The 15,549-nt window shown below is 44.0% G+C and overlaps 1 protein-coding gene across 2 annotated transcripts in view; it reads right to left on the reverse strand.

Moving 5' to 3' along the window:
* EPHA3 (EPH receptor A3) overlaps positions 1–15,549 on the reverse strand; it is a 305,625-nt gene that overhangs the window by 34,091 nt on the left and 255,985 nt on the right. The window contains exons 12-13 of one of the 2 annotated variants that reach the window (XM_073305634.1): positions 9,753–9,814; positions 513–722 (exon numbers count right to left, since the gene is read on the reverse strand). In XM_073305634.1, coding sequence (XP_073161735.1) covers positions 513–722; positions 9,753–9,814 — 272 coding nt within the window. Of the gene's footprint in view, positions 1–512; positions 723–8,883; positions 9,208–9,752; positions 9,815–15,549 lie in introns of those variants that run through there. The other variant, XM_073305645.1, reaches the window with a different exon arrangement.

The following is a 15,549-nucleotide window of genomic DNA, read 5'->3' on the forward strand; positions in this document are numbered from 1 at the left end:
GGGAAAGGCTCCAGCCATGGAGAGGCACCAGACCACCACACTGCTAAAAATAACAGTGTAAATGGGGGAGGCACTGCTTGGGTGAGGAGAGAGCCATATAAGATATGTACCCTAAGGTTCCGGCGTGTCTTTACTCATCTAAACAGTGCTTTGCTGTTCACACTGCTGTTTATACCCATGCGAGGGGGGTGTGCAGTATATGTACTCTACTTGCCCCCGTAAGGGAACGTATCCACAGAATGATTTTCCACCAACTATAAATGCAGAGCTATAATTTTATACTTGTATCTTCCTTGACAAATGTGTAGGAATTGACTGCAGTGAGCTCACCAGCAAGTTTAACCAGCTATTGATCAGATTTTCCTAAGCTCCACAGGACAGGATGGTCCATGTGCCCCAGTTTAGGAGTCTTGAGGTCATATGGTCTTGAGGTCATATGTGGCCTCAGGCTGCACTTCCAGCACCCCAGTTTTATAGCTATAATTAAGAAAGGCATAAACATATGAACTCACCCTGGTTGTGTAAGCAGCTTCTGGGTCATCCTCCAATACACGCGAGAGGCCAAAATCCGAGACTTTGCACACCAGATTACTATTGATGAGGATGTTACGTGCAGCTAGGTCACGATGGACATAACCCATATCTGACAAGTACTTCATACCAGATGCTATCCCTCGAAGCATGCCCACCAGCTGGATGACTGTGAACTGAGCATCATGTTTCTGCAAAACATACAGAATGCATGATTAAGAGACTGATTGTACAAGTTCGCCATGCACAGATTTTCCATTGAAGTTGCTGGGAGTTCTGCATGTGGAGGACTTGCAAGACAGAGACCCAAGATAAAAAGCATCCATGAAAATGCTGTGACTAAAGGAGAGTAATCTCTTAATCAACTGGAGGCAAACAAGGGACAAGCTTTAAGTTCAGATAAAATTTTGCTGTTCCTGCTTTTACTCCCACCTGAATTTCAATTTTCCAAATATAAGATAGGTGCAAATGTCAGATAAATCTAAACTGTATGCATTCACTGAGCTAGGATTTTCAAGGCAGCCGATGGGAGTTAAACACAGAATTCGCACTGATCCGTCTGTTAGGAAAATCCCTGCCTCAGACGGCGCAATCGTATAAGTTATACGGATAGAGAAGCAATTTTAAAAATTGCAAATGCTTATCTGACTCAGAAATTGCTAAATGCCATCCAAATTTAAATTTGTTCTCCAAAATTGTCCTCAGCCTCAGAATCAAAATCACTATGTCACTGTTCTTAGGCTGAAAACCAATATATGCATGCATTCATAATTTGGCTACCAACAGGCAAAGGTTTTCAGCCTCCAAGCTCTTGCTCATGTGTTTTGCTAATTACAATATTGCTTCCATCTTGCTATGTGAATCGACAAATGACCAAAAATAAAATGTATTCAGTGATCAGCTTTCAAATACATTAAACCCCCACTCCTGCAGTCACATCAGTGCGTGGGGCCTCCTGTGCCCCATGCGGAGGCTTATTATATAAATGGGACTCTTCACTCACACATGGGCAAGACCACATGAACCCGATTGAAAGACAGGGGCATAAGTTTTATTTTTGACCATTGTTCTTAAGGGACAATATTGGCTGTCTAAACATTAGCTGAACATATGGCAGAGCTGGCACTGAAGTGGCAGTCAAGTGTTTGAAAAGCCTATTGGCACTCACTTGCAGAGTGAGATCATGGATGGAAAGGATGCATTTGCATGAAACTTGCCTTAACTTTGATGACTTGATAAATTAAAAATACAAATTTCAATCAATAAATTAGCAAATAAAAATCAATACATTATATCTGAAATACAGTGTACCAATGAACCGGTTAAACTGCATTATGTAAATAAGGTAGGACATGGTGTATTTGGCCAGTCAGGGTTTGAATAGTAGGCAGTCTACATTATTTATCATTTTATAGTGACCTATAGATTGCTAGCCATTGCACAGAGAACACAAAATAGGTCTCTGCTCTGAAGAGTTCGCATTATCAATAATGGACCATGCAGGCAAACGAGCATATAACATACCTCAGGGATGGGAACAAGGACAAGTATTATTAGAAATAAGATTGTACAGGTACTCTCTATAGGCTAGAATTTGTATAAGTGATTCAAGCTTTTTGTTTAATTTAAGTTTTGCAGGAAAAGCATTTTTTGTAGGGGCAGAGTTTTTAGGAGGGACTGGAATGAGTTGAGGGTGGAGTCTTGCTAAACTGTGTTTGGCATAAAGGGGCAGCATGGAGGAAGACACTGATAGATGCTTGTGAAAAAAAGAGACACAAGTTATGAAGACCAGTGTTGCTGGTGGAGCAGACAGCATGGATAAGAATGCAGGGAGAGATCAGGCTGAAGATGTAGCTGGGATTGTGTGATGCAGGGCCCCAAAAGCAAAGACAAGAAGTTTAAATTTGATGTGCAGTGCAAAGGAACATGAGGGAAGTGGTATGATGATATAATGTACATAAAGCGGTCACCATTACAAAGTCTGCATTTGAAAAAAAGAGAGAAAATGGATATTAATGTATGGCACTAGAACTGGCTGGATAATATTTTTTGTGCAAATATTAGGCTAAACTGATATTTTGGTGAGGAATACAGGTACAGGAGGATCCCTGTGCTTTCCTGAAATGTTTCAAAACTGGTCCGAGACAGTTCAGAGTGATTCAAGGGATTAAGGAGTTGACCACACAGCTAATTTAGCTGTGTACATAGGTGCAGCCCCACCATCGTCTTTCCTTTGCAGCTTTAACATTGCCACTTTATGGGTATTGTGACAAGGTCGGGCCACATGGCTGCAGGAGAGTAATAGAAGGCAGATATATTAGCCACAGGTTAAGCAGGTCCCTTTTTCCTGGCTAAGGTAACAGGGAAGGTTCCAGAATAATCAGGAACCTTCTGGAGACAATTAAGACAGACAGACTGATTGGCTGCACGTGTTCTAATCAAGAAGCTGCTAGAATCAATTAAGGCAGGCTAATCAGGGCACCTGGGTTTTAAAAAGGAGTTCACTTCAGTTTGTGGTGTGCGTGTGAGGAGCTGGGAGCAAGAGGCACTAGGAGCTGAGAGTGAGAATACAGACTGTTGGAGGACTGAGGAGTACAAGCATTATCAGACACCAGGCAGAAGGTCCTACGGTGAGGATAAAGAAGGTGTTGGGAGGAGTCCATGGGGAAGTAGCCCAGAGAGTTGTAGCTGTCGCACAGCTGTTCCAGGAGGCACTCTAGACAGCTGCATTCCACAGGACCCTGGGCTGGAACCCAGAGTAGAGGGCGGGCCTGGGTTCCCCCCAAACCTCCCAACTCCTGGTCAGACACAGGAGGAGTCAACCTGGACTGTGGGTTAAGAAAAACGGCCAAGCTGAGAGCTGCCGTGAAGCTCCAAGGCGAGCAAATCCGCCAATAAGCGCAAGACCCACCAAGGTAAAGCAGGAACTTTGTCACAACTGGTGTCGGAAGTGGAGTCTGGTGTCCACAGCGCGGTGGAAGAAGGAGGGTGTTTGGAAGAGAAAAAAAAAAGGGAAGGTGGTCTATTTTTATTTTTTTTCACCATAATGGAGGAGGTAGTGCGGGCACTGATACAAGCCATGGTTGCCCAGCACGAGGCTATTCGTGTCCAGGCAGCCGCCAACAGGAGGCAGTGCGGCTGCAGCAAGAGACTAATCACCTACTGATGGACCAGGCTATGTTGCGGGAACTGGTAAACCAGGTAAAGGCCCTTACAGAGCTGAACCGCGGCCACGATGGGACGCAGATCATGTGGGCCAGCAACTGGCTGCAGAAAATTACGCTGGAGGATGATGTAGAGGCATACCTCCTGGCCTTTGAGAGGACAGCCCTGCAGGAGGCTTGGCCCCAATCCTTGCTCCATTCCTGTGTGGGGAGGCCCAGAAGGCCTACTATGATTTGCCTGAAGAGGCTCCGGCAGACTACCCGCAGCTGAAAGCAGAGATCCTGGCCAGATCTGGGGTAACGACCGCAGTGCGGGCCCAGCGATATCATGAGTGGAGGTACCAGGAAAACAAAACCCCGCGGTCCCAATTATATGACCTCATCCATCTCGCATGAAAGTGGTTATGAACTGACTCCTGGAGTCCGGAGGAGATACTAGAGGTTCTGGTCATCGACCGGTACATGAGAGGACTACCGCCAGACCTTTGCGCCTGGGTAAGGCAGAACAAACCCTCCACCTACGACGAAGTTGTTGTGCTGGTAGAAAGGCGAAGGACGGCGAGAGAGCTGACCCAACCAGTTAAGGAAGAAGCACCCCAGGTTAACCTAGCAGCACCAAGCACTAGAGCTCGGGTGACTGGGCCACCAGGAGAGCCCAGATGGAAAAAGAGAGGGGCTGAAGGCCCACCAGAAGCCACAAAGAGTCGGAGCACTGAGGGGGAAGAGGATCGTGATGTTAGACTACCCAAACCAAGAGACTGGGGAATGCCTAGGGCTCCATACAGATGTTACGCCTGCGGGGAGTGGAGACACATAGCTGCACAGTGTCCCAATGCCGAGGAGCCTATGCAGTGCAACCTGGGGAACTGGGCAGACCCATGCTCCCTAATCCACCTTGTGGGGGTCTCAATAACCCCGCATATGTACACTAGACCAGTGAAGCTAAATGGGGTAGAGACCACAGCACTGGTTGATTTGGGGAGTGCTATCATGCTTGTCTCAGGGAAGCCCGTGAAGTGTAGTCAGCTGCTGTGGGCGACTGAGGTAGCAGCAGGTGTAGTCCCTAAACTCCCATACCCAGTGCTCACAGGGAGGGACTTCCCAGGGTTTGGAGACTTACTCCTGGTAGGGGAATTGGAGAAAGGGGGAAGCTCTGAAAGTAGTGAGGCATCCACCGTAGATTGTCAACCCCCAACCTTCTCTGAAATATCCCCAGATTTCTTCTCCACTCCCAGACAGCGTAGAAAGACGAAAAGGGAAAGAAGGGCAGCTAAGGCCTTGGGAACCCGAATACTGGCCCAAAGTCAGAGGGTAGCTTTCGCAGGTAGGCGGACCTGAGCAGCTGAAAAGGAGGCCACCCAGGAGGGAGAAGCACCCGAGTCTGACCCACACCTTAACGCCTCTGAACCAGTAGCGGTAACAGAGATTGGCCCCCTAGATCTCGGGCAGATTAGCCCCGGGACAGGAAATTTTGGATGGGACCAGGCTGAAGACCCAAGGTACGACAACATTAGGAAGGAGGTGACCGAAATAGATGGGGTCCCCGTGGAAGGGAAAGCCCAGGGACCAGGACCCTACTTCATAATGAAGAAGGATCTCTTATACCGGGTTGCATCAGTACAGGGGCAGAAGGTACAGCAGATCCTAGTATCTCAAAAACACCAGAATGCTGTATTAAGTCTGGTCCATAGTCATCTTTTTGGGGGGCATTTGGGGGTAGAGAAGACCCTGGCATGGGTCCTGCGACGATTCTTCTGGCCCGGAGTACATGAAGAAGTGCGGAGGTACTGTGCGTCCTGCCCGGAGTGTCAGCTGCACAGTCCCCGTCCCCACTTGAGGGCACCTTTAGTACCCCTTCTCATCATAGAGGTCCCCTTTGAGCGAAGAGAAATGGATCTAGTGGGATCCCTGGAGAAGACAGCCCGGGGCCACCAATATATACTTGTCATTCTGGATTATGCTACTCGCTACCCAGAAGCCATCCCCCTGTGGAACATGGCCTCTAAAACGATGGCTAAAGAGTTGGTGGGGATCTCTGCCCAAGTGGGACTACCAAAGGAGATATTAACAGACCAAGGTACCCCATTTATGTCGAAGCTAATGAAGGACCTCTGTACGCTGCTCCATATACATACCCTGAGAACTTCAGTCTATCATCCACAGACCGATGGGCTGGTAGAAAGGTTTAACCGAACCCTCAAGGCAACGATAAGGAAAGTGGTAAGTCGAGACGGGAAGGATTGGGACACCCTACTACCCTACCTTATGGTTGCAATCTGGGAGTACCTCAGGCCTCAACGGGGTTTTCCCCCTTTGAATTATTATACGGACACCACTCCCGTGGCATACTATATATTGCAAAAGAAATCTGGGAAGAGGAACTCAATGAGGGGAGAAATATAATTGACCATGTGTTGCAGATGTGAGAATGGATAGCCTGGGTCACCGCTATTGTATGGGAACATTTGGAAAAGGCGCAGGAGGCCCAGCGAACCCATTACAATTGCCAGACAAAAGTCTGACAATTCCAACCAGGGGATCGGGTGATGGTGGTGGTACACACGGCAGAAAGCAAGCTTTTGGCCAATGGCAGGGGCCCTATGAGGTGGTTGAACCCGTGGGGGAAGTAATCTACAAGGTGCGGCAGCCAGGACGCCAGAAACAAGGACAAATTTATCACATTAACCTCTTAAAGCCTTGGCACCAACGAGAGGTGTGTGTAGTGTACCAAGAGACCCCGCTCCAGGGAAATAACATGCAGGAGTAGATCAGGATATCCACTGATCTGACACCAAACCAGAAGGAGGTGGTAACTTAGATGATCAACTGATACCAGGATGTGTTTTCAATCAAACCAGGTCGGACCACCAAAGCATATCACCACATTATCACAGATCTTGGGGCAAAGGTAACTTTAAGGCCCTATCGGGTCCCAGCGGCAAAAAGGGAGGAGATCAAGGCAGAGGTAAAAAGGATGTTGGAGCTGGGAGTCATCGAAGAGTCCCACAGTCAGTGGTCAAGCCCGATTGTGTTGGTGCCCAAACCTGATGGCACCACTAGGTTTTGTAATGACTTTCGCCAGCTGAATGAGATATCCAAATTTGATGCATACCCCATACCCCGTATCGATGAGTTAGTTGACTGCCTGGGCAATGCCCAATTTTTGACCACCCTTGATTTAACAAAGGGATACTGGCAGATTCCCCTTGCCAAAGATGCGAAAGAAAAGATGGCACTCTCTACATCAGAGGGTCTGTTTCAATATACTGTTCTTCCTTTTGGACTGCATGGGGCACCTGCCACCTTCCAGCGTCTTATGGACAAGCTCCTACAGCCCCATACCAGTTATGCAGCAGCATACCTGGATGATGTGATTATTTACACCCCCAACTGGGAAACCCACTTAGGAAAGGTGGAAGCGGTTCTGACCATGCTAAGATGGGCTGGACTCACAGCCAACCCAGCCAAGTGTGCAATAGGGCTAGCCGAGGCTAAATACCTTGGCTACATTGTAGGAAGGGGCATGGTCAAGTTCCAACTAAACAAACTAGAGGCTATCCAAAATTGTCCCCAGCCAAATCAGAAAAAGCAAGTCCGGGCATTCCTGGGTGTGGTGGGGTACTACCGATGATTTATTCCCCATTTTGCTACCAGAGCGAGTCCCCTGACAGACCTGATAAAAGCCCGGGTTCCAGACATGGTGAAGTGGACAGATGCCGCAGAGAAAGCATTCATGGATCTACGGACAGCCCTCTGCAGTAACCCTGTGCTTATAGTTTCTTCAACAAAGAATTCATTTTACAAACAGATGCATCTGAAGTATGATTGGGAGCTGTCCTATCGCAGATGGTTGGAGATGAAGAACACCCAATCTCTACCTCAGCAGGAAACTCCTCCAGAGAGAGCAGAAGTATGCTGTGGCTGAAAGAGAGTGCCTAGCTGTGAAATTAGCCATGGAAACACTATGTTATTACCTTCTGGGACGATGGTTTATCCTTGTGACCGACCAGGCACCCCTCCAGTGGATGCAGCGAAATAAAGAGAAGAACGCAAGGGTGACCAGATGGTTCCTGTCCCTACAATCTTTCCAATTCACCATACAACACCGGGCTGGAAGCCACCATGGCAATGCAGATGGCTTGTCATGAAAACACTGCCTGATGTCCCAAGTTGCCCAATCCCACAGTGTTGAGCAGAGGGGGAGATATGTGACAGGGTCGGGCCAGATGGCTGCAGGAGAGTAATAGAAGGCAGATATATTAGCCCCAGGTTAAGTAGGTCCCTTTTCCCTGGGTAAGGTAACAGGGAAGGTTCCAGAACAATCAGGAACCTTCTGGAGACAATTAAGACAGACAGACTGATTAGAATACCTGCAGCCAATCAAGAAGCTGCTAGAATCAATTAAGGCAGGCTAATCAGGGCACCTGGGTTTAAAAAGGAGCTCACTTCAGTTTGTGGTGTGTGTGTGTAAGGAGCTGGGAGCAAGAGGCACTAGGAGCTGAGAGTGAGAATGCGGACTGTTGGAGGACTGAGGTGTACAAGCATTATCAGACACCAGGAGGAAGGTCCCATGGTGAGGATAAAGGAGGTGTTGGGAGGAGGCCATGGGGAAGTAGCCCAGGGAGTTGTAGCTGTCGCACAGCTGTTCCAGGAGGCACTCTAGACAGCTGCATTCCACAGGGCCCTGGGCTGGAACCCGGAGTAGAGGGTGGGCCCAGGTTCCCCCCAAACCTCCCAACTCCTGGTCAGGCACAGGAGGAGTCGACCTGGACTGTGGGTTCATGAAAACGGCCAAACTGAGGGCTGCCGTGAAGCTCCAAGGTGAGCAAATCCGCCAATAAGTGCAAGACACACCAAGGTAGAGAAGGAATTTTGTCACAATTTGTATTGTTACACAGTCTGTAATCACGTGAGTGCATATTATGATTTCTGACAGAACTTTGCTTTTCATTCAGGGCATTATCTAAAGCCCAGTGAAGCTGAGTGGGAATCCTGCCATCGACTTAAACAGGTTTTGGATTAGGTTTTCAGGGAATAGTGTGGAACACTGAACAACACAGCAGACTAAAATCACTGAATTATATGCAACAAATACTTGAATCAGCATGTGTGTATATATCAGAGCAATCATTGGTCTTGCAGTCTTGAATGACCAAAGTTTTATTCAAGGTATACAATTTGAGATAGATAGTATATACAATATTTATATGCATTTCATATGCTTCAGCAGACACCATAACATATACAGTATATACAGAAACAAGAGCTGATAATATATCTCCTTTTGGGGTTCAATGTCTATTTCACCGTTATGAATTTGAGGGATAGTGTCATTCAACCATGACAGAATCAAGGCAAGGTCTGTAGTCAGAGCTGAGGTCACCCTAACAAATGAAAATAAAACTGGTGCTTCTCCCAAGGAGAGAGTTTACTTCTGGCACACTAGTTGTTTTGCCTTGTGTAAATCTTGGTAACACGGGGAGCATTCAGGTTTTGTTAGGCCCATTACCAGCTTTAAAAGGAAAGAAGAATAAAATAAGCAAAACATTGCAGGAGTGGGGAAAGAGGATGTGCTAACAGAGCTTGGCAACACAAAATTTCTACACCTCATGGTGAGAGGTTATTCTCTAAACATCTTGCATTTAAACTCTTGGCTCAACTTAACAGTTTACCATTATTTGGATAGAGCTTGGTATGATGTATAGGCTACCTACCAATATCAGCAAGCATCAGTGCATTAAAGCTATTAATTTAGTCCTCATAAAAACAATTTACGGTTGTAATTGCTAGTGAATCATTCTTTTCCCAAAGCTGGAATGTACTAAATAACATTTCTGCTTTCTTCAATAAATCCCCAAACAAATCTGATTGTAAAGGGTCAAAACAGAATACCAGATTTCTAGATGCCTTTGTGAGCACACAACACACCCCAAAATAAAAGAAACAATGAAAGATACAACATGGGACAAGAGTTCATGGTGACTGAGAGTAAAGCAATAGCAAAGACAAATTGATGACAGGACAAGATCAACACTGTGCCATCAACCTTGTACTTACTCGGAGGAAGCTGTCCAGAGAGCCATTCTCCATATACTCAGTAACAATCATAACCGGTTTACCTGAAAATACATTAAAAGCACCAAGTAAGCATTTAAAGAGAAATACAAAATTCACAATACATGAAAAATGGTTTGTGTATTTAAGAAATTTGCTTCCAAATGTTTTTTCCTCTAAATACAGTTTGTTTTACTTTTAAAAAGAAACGAAGAAGAAACACAAAGAAAGGAGGTTCATGAGACAAATACAGCACTTGTAAACAGTAAATGCAACTCCATTGAAGCCAGCAGAAATGCACCCACTTGTACCAGGGCTCAGTCTAGACCCATTTGATTTGTAACAGTTCATGTATAAAGAAATAAGGATTGGTATTTCTGCCTTGCATTATCACTACACCACAGTCACACCCAGTAATGCAGGGCCCATATTAGGTGCTCACATGGTAGTGAGTGTGGTAAAGGAACATACACAAAACAGAACATTAGTGGTGCTCCCATTCAGTGTCCCTATTCTGTGTTTTAACATTCTCTCTGATAACACCCTGGCTATGATATCTTTTGCCCTATTTACGATAGGGCGGATTCTCTGATCAGCAAAGTCATAAAGTGAGAGGAGAAGGCCAATGGAAAATTCCCCCTGTGCATGGAAACTCTCTGACAATGAACAGACTCCTGCACCAACTCCCCCGACCTCCCTGCGGTGTATCAGGATGAAGTGGGGCAAGGCAGGGTGTGAAGGCCACAGTGGAGCTCCACTTTGACCCATCTGCCATTGATGTAAATTAGAGTTGCTCCCCTATAACTCTAATTTGTGCCAGGGCTGGGCAGCTTAGGATCAGGGAGCCACAACCAGCTCTCTGATACATCTCCCTCTCTATTGAAGTGAGCTTGGATGTAGTTGAGAATCTGGACCTATATGTCGACTTTATGTTGCAGCAGGGTACTCTGCAAAGAAACAACCCCATGCTCATGCTGATGTCCTCTTCCAGAGCACATCATTTGAAGGTTCTCTGGTCAGCTCTGGTCTGAATTATCACCTGGGAACCCAAAAGCCACTAATCCACTGAGCAACCCACGAAGCCTCTTAGGGCAAAATCCCCCTTTCCCCTGTTTCTTAGAGTGTCTTCTATAGAGCAAACAATGCAGCAATCAAGACATGGATCAGACTATAATACATTCAAGAGTTTTAATTATTAATAAGGGTATCACACCAGCGCACAATTTATCTAGGCAATGCACTTTATGCACAACGCGTTCCTACCTCGTTAAAATAAGCCATTTACAATATGCTTGAAAAGCCCTTGTTCTACTGCCAAAACCATCGTTAAATGATATCCTTTACATCGTTACCCTTTACACATGGAGATACAGTTTGAGTCTAAGGAGTACGACACATGAGATAACTCACAATTACCATAAACAGAGCACTAGGGTGTGTATTTAGCAAGGTAATTAAGCATATGGTTAATTCAAAGTCTGAGAGTATTCCCATTAGCTTCAATGAGACTATTTTGTGCTCAAAGATAGGCATGTGCATAAGTACCTTGCTCAACTGTGGCCTAAGCTAACCAGCATTATGAGCAGACACTGAGTTTCTTGACATGAAAAACAAACAAAACAATTCACTCTCAAGTAAGATGAAGTACTTACTAATGCCAAGCATTCAAAAATCATGAGTCAGGCCTCAAAAACACCTGAGATTGGCTTAAAAATCATAAGATTATTTTTTTAAAAATGGGTTCTTTCTATTTGCCTTCTGGTTTCTGAACCATTAGGGTACACTCAGGTCACACTACCAATCTTTTCTCTGTCAAAACAAGGGTAGAACCTTTTTTTTTTAAAAAATGAAAGCTGAGATTCTCATCTAATAAATTGACTCCAGAATCTTAGGCTTTAAGAAAAAACACCAAATTTCGCAAGACCTGGGACAAAATCCTGAGAATTGGCAACACGGATGATGATACCCCACTAACTTGCCCCAAAATCCTCTCAGAAGCATGTATGTATATCTGCAGCTGCACAACTTCCATAGCACTGAGACCTTGCTTTTCTGGCCAGAACTCTTATTTCAGGCAGGCTCCTTCTGCCTTATCTTGCTGCTCTTCATGGCTTGTCTGGTAAGAGGGTGCCACACAAATGAATCCCACCTCCTGAAGTTTTCCTGACCCTACCCTGTTTTTTTTCTCCACCCATCCCTTAACCTCTGACTCATCCACAACTTCTGGTACTGTAGCTGAACCCACAAAATGGAGTCATGTATACGATCTCCTTTTAAAATTGTCTTTAAATTTTGCATATGTTTCTCTGTTTATATACAAGCGTATTTGATACCCTGCACCCCAAATTGTAAGCCTTACTAAGATACACTTTCAGTAGTTTATAAAAAAAATGATTATTTCCCCAGTGGATACAATGTACAGTACAGCTGGCAGTAAATATCCCTTAAAGTTGCTCAGGGAAAATTCAGTGTGTACTACAATTTGACCTTTGTAAAACCATTCTTTTTGCATCAAAAATGGGGACTTATGTGGAATTTCACATATTAAAGAGAGACGAATAAAAAAAAAGATAATATAGTGACGTTTCTAGACAAAAGTCACTGTTCTGTTAATTTAATATCATCTGTGTCTATGTATCCTGTGACCGACTCAATTGTACAGGGGGTCATCTTCATGACATTTCAATGGGCAGTTGCTTTGATTCCAGTGGTGCTCATCTTCTTTCTGGGACCCATGTGAGGTAGAGCAGTGCTATTATATCCAGACAGACAGGGGGCAGAGGCACAGCAAGGCCAAGTGACTTGTTTAAGGTCACACTGGAAGGCCATGGCAGAGCAGGAAATCAAAGGTGGGTTTCCTATGTCCCAGGCAAATGCCCCAACCACAAGGCCATCCATCCGTTCCTCATATCAACCTATGAATTTAATTATTTAATAATGCGTTCCAAAGTTTGCTTTATCTGTCCTTTTGCCGTGGAGGAGAAGATGGGTGAAAGTGGGCAATGTAGATATTTAGAGGAGATGTATTGTTACTTCATGTGCCGTGCAAGAAGACATGGGAGTTTAAAAGCATGACAACAGCTTGCATAGTATTCACAACCATAGAGCAGCTTCTGAAGGCTTGTTTACCTGGGGGACTAATGTGCACTACCGGAGTGTGATTTCTAAAGCACACTTGCTTTTGTGCATTAGTAAGTCCATGTAGATTCTGCTAGTGTGCCTTAAAGGTTCTGTACTATGGTTTAATGTTCTGCTGGTTGAAAGAACACCAAGTTCAAGTGCACTAGTTAACCTTTAAGTTGCACCAGCAGGGTCTCACGAACCAATGAATGTGCAACACATTAGCGCTGTTTAGAAATCATACCCCTGTAGTGATCATTACCTCACCATGTAGACAAACCCTAAGGGTAAGCAATGGCCCCGCCCCACCCCTCAATGTGTTATCGAACATAATTAAGTACATGAGGATCACAAAGCGAAAGCTGCACAAATGGTAAAAATTAAAGTTAGCTGGAAACATTCCACTTAATTGTTTTTTCCCCTCCAAAAATGCAATTTCCATAACATTGAAATTTGCAACAGGGAAAATTAGATTTTGCAGAAATTGTTTTACATTTTTTTTGTTGGGAATATCAAATTGAAATATTTCATTTTGTTGAACCAAATTGAAATATTTCATTTTGGGTCAGTTAAACAATAATCTGGGTCCACCTGAGCCATCACAGTGCTTTGTGGGAGTTGTAATTCGGGAGCTTAGTACGTTCATTCCCCTCTTTGGCCCGGGTTCCCTGGCTGGAATACATTACATACATCATGGCAATCATATGACCATGGTGCATCACAACAGACATAGTTTGTCTTCCTGTATCTCTTGCTATAACTGGGGTGGACAAAATCTGTGTGTCCACAACTTTGACCTTGTATCCAATTATTCTGCAGCCTTTCAGCCTGGTGAAGAGAGAGAAGAATATAGGCTCTCCAACAACCTTCTGTTGATTGTTTTCAATCAGGTTGTCAAGCAAGGTACAGTAAGATAGAGAGAGAACACATATGCGAACAGCAAACAGTTGTTATTGGTAACACTAATAGCAAAGTGTTACTGATAATCTATGGAGACTGACGGTATCTCTACAAATTCTCAGACTCAAATGTAATGTAGCATCAGAACTGGGCTATCCACAAAGTTTATAGGATAAATTTATGCTCTTATGAAACTGAAGTATTGTATCATCTTCAAATGCCTGGTTACCATACAAATTCAATTTAATGATGTGTCAAAAGTCTGAGATTAGTTAAGGCAAGAAGGAAAACCTTTCAAATTATTAAAATAACATCTCCCTCTCTTATTTGTCCTCCCATATGCTGAGTGCATTGAGTGCAGATTTTCACCCACATTCAGTTGGAAATGTATATGTAATCAGAAACATATGCTCCAAAGTAAAGCTGCGTACTTTCAAAGGAACATTCTGCATTCATTTATCAAAATGCAGCCATTTATATACGATAACAACTTGTGTCAACAGTGTTTCAGAAATTTATTATACTAACAGGCTACAAATTGCCGTAAATTATTAGTAAACTAAGGAGAACATGTGTGCTGGCTATTAAGACTACTGCCTATAGGGCACCCTTGAGACCAGTGTAGAAGGAAAGTTCTGAACAGAAACAAATATGAAACAGGGGAATAATTCAGTGCTGGAACAAAGAATCGAGGTCTTATTTAGCTAATGCACCTCAGCACATCTCTGGTGTATTGTAAGGCACATTGCCCCATGATAGTTTCCAAGTGGTCACTTTTAGATATGGTAGTCATTGCAAATTACTAGGTTTTGCTTCAAAGGTTATGATGAATATGAAAAGTCAATTAATTGCTGAAAAAGATTTTGGTTAATGAAGAAAGGGTCACATTGTCTATTTATCATGTTACATATACCGGGAATGATCCTGTAAATTCTCCATAAACGGACCCTCCACTGCCTGTTTATCAACTCCCATTCATTGCCTGAAGAGTGCGTGGGACGCTGTTAAATGCTACATAATTGCTATTAAAAATGATTATACAGTGTTGCAAACCTGTCATTCAAATGCAGCAGCCCAGGCAAATATGTGCCAAGGCAGAAACTTAGAGGACAGTGTGTCTTCTTTAAGTATCTTGAATAGCGTGATATAAATTGGGAAAATAAAGGGCTCTGGATGAATAATTAAATAGTACTAATTGTGTGTGTGTGTGTGTGTGTGTGTGTGTGTGTGCGTTCCACGAGCTTGATTGATTATTAATGAAAAAAAGATATTTTATTTGCCCATTCAAAAAAAAAAATCACTCCACCAGAATGGATGTGCAGAATTTTGTAAGGCTTCCAAAATACACAAAAGGGATCTCCATGCATGGAGAGCTAGAAGGACAGAATCCATTATTTTCCCAATTTATAATCTCATTATTCAAAATATGTAAAGAATATGCTCTATTCCGTAGGTCTCTGCTGATTTAAAAACATAGGAGACTCAAATCTTGCCTTCTTGTACTTAAATATGACCATCTATATCACAGACCTTTGGTATTCAACACCTGCTACTGAAACAGTTAATAGCCTATTGGAATAAACCAAGAATATAACTGATTAGAGAACTTGCTGAAACCCAGTTGCATAGGAGTACAGCAAGAGTTAGCTATTCAAAGAGTGTATCCGCAGCACACAGTCAGTGATGCACAAAATTGTGTGTGCAGAGAAAAAAAAATTTCAGAAGTGTCACTGGATTATTTTGTGTCACTGAACATAAGGGATTTGCTCTGCTCAATTGT

The sequence above is a fragment of the Lepidochelys kempii genome, chromosome 1 (assembly GCF_965140265.1).
Source record: "Lepidochelys kempii isolate rLepKem1 chromosome 1, rLepKem1.hap2, whole genome shotgun sequence".
NCBI lineage: Eukaryota > Metazoa > Chordata > Testudines > Cheloniidae > Lepidochelys > Lepidochelys kempii.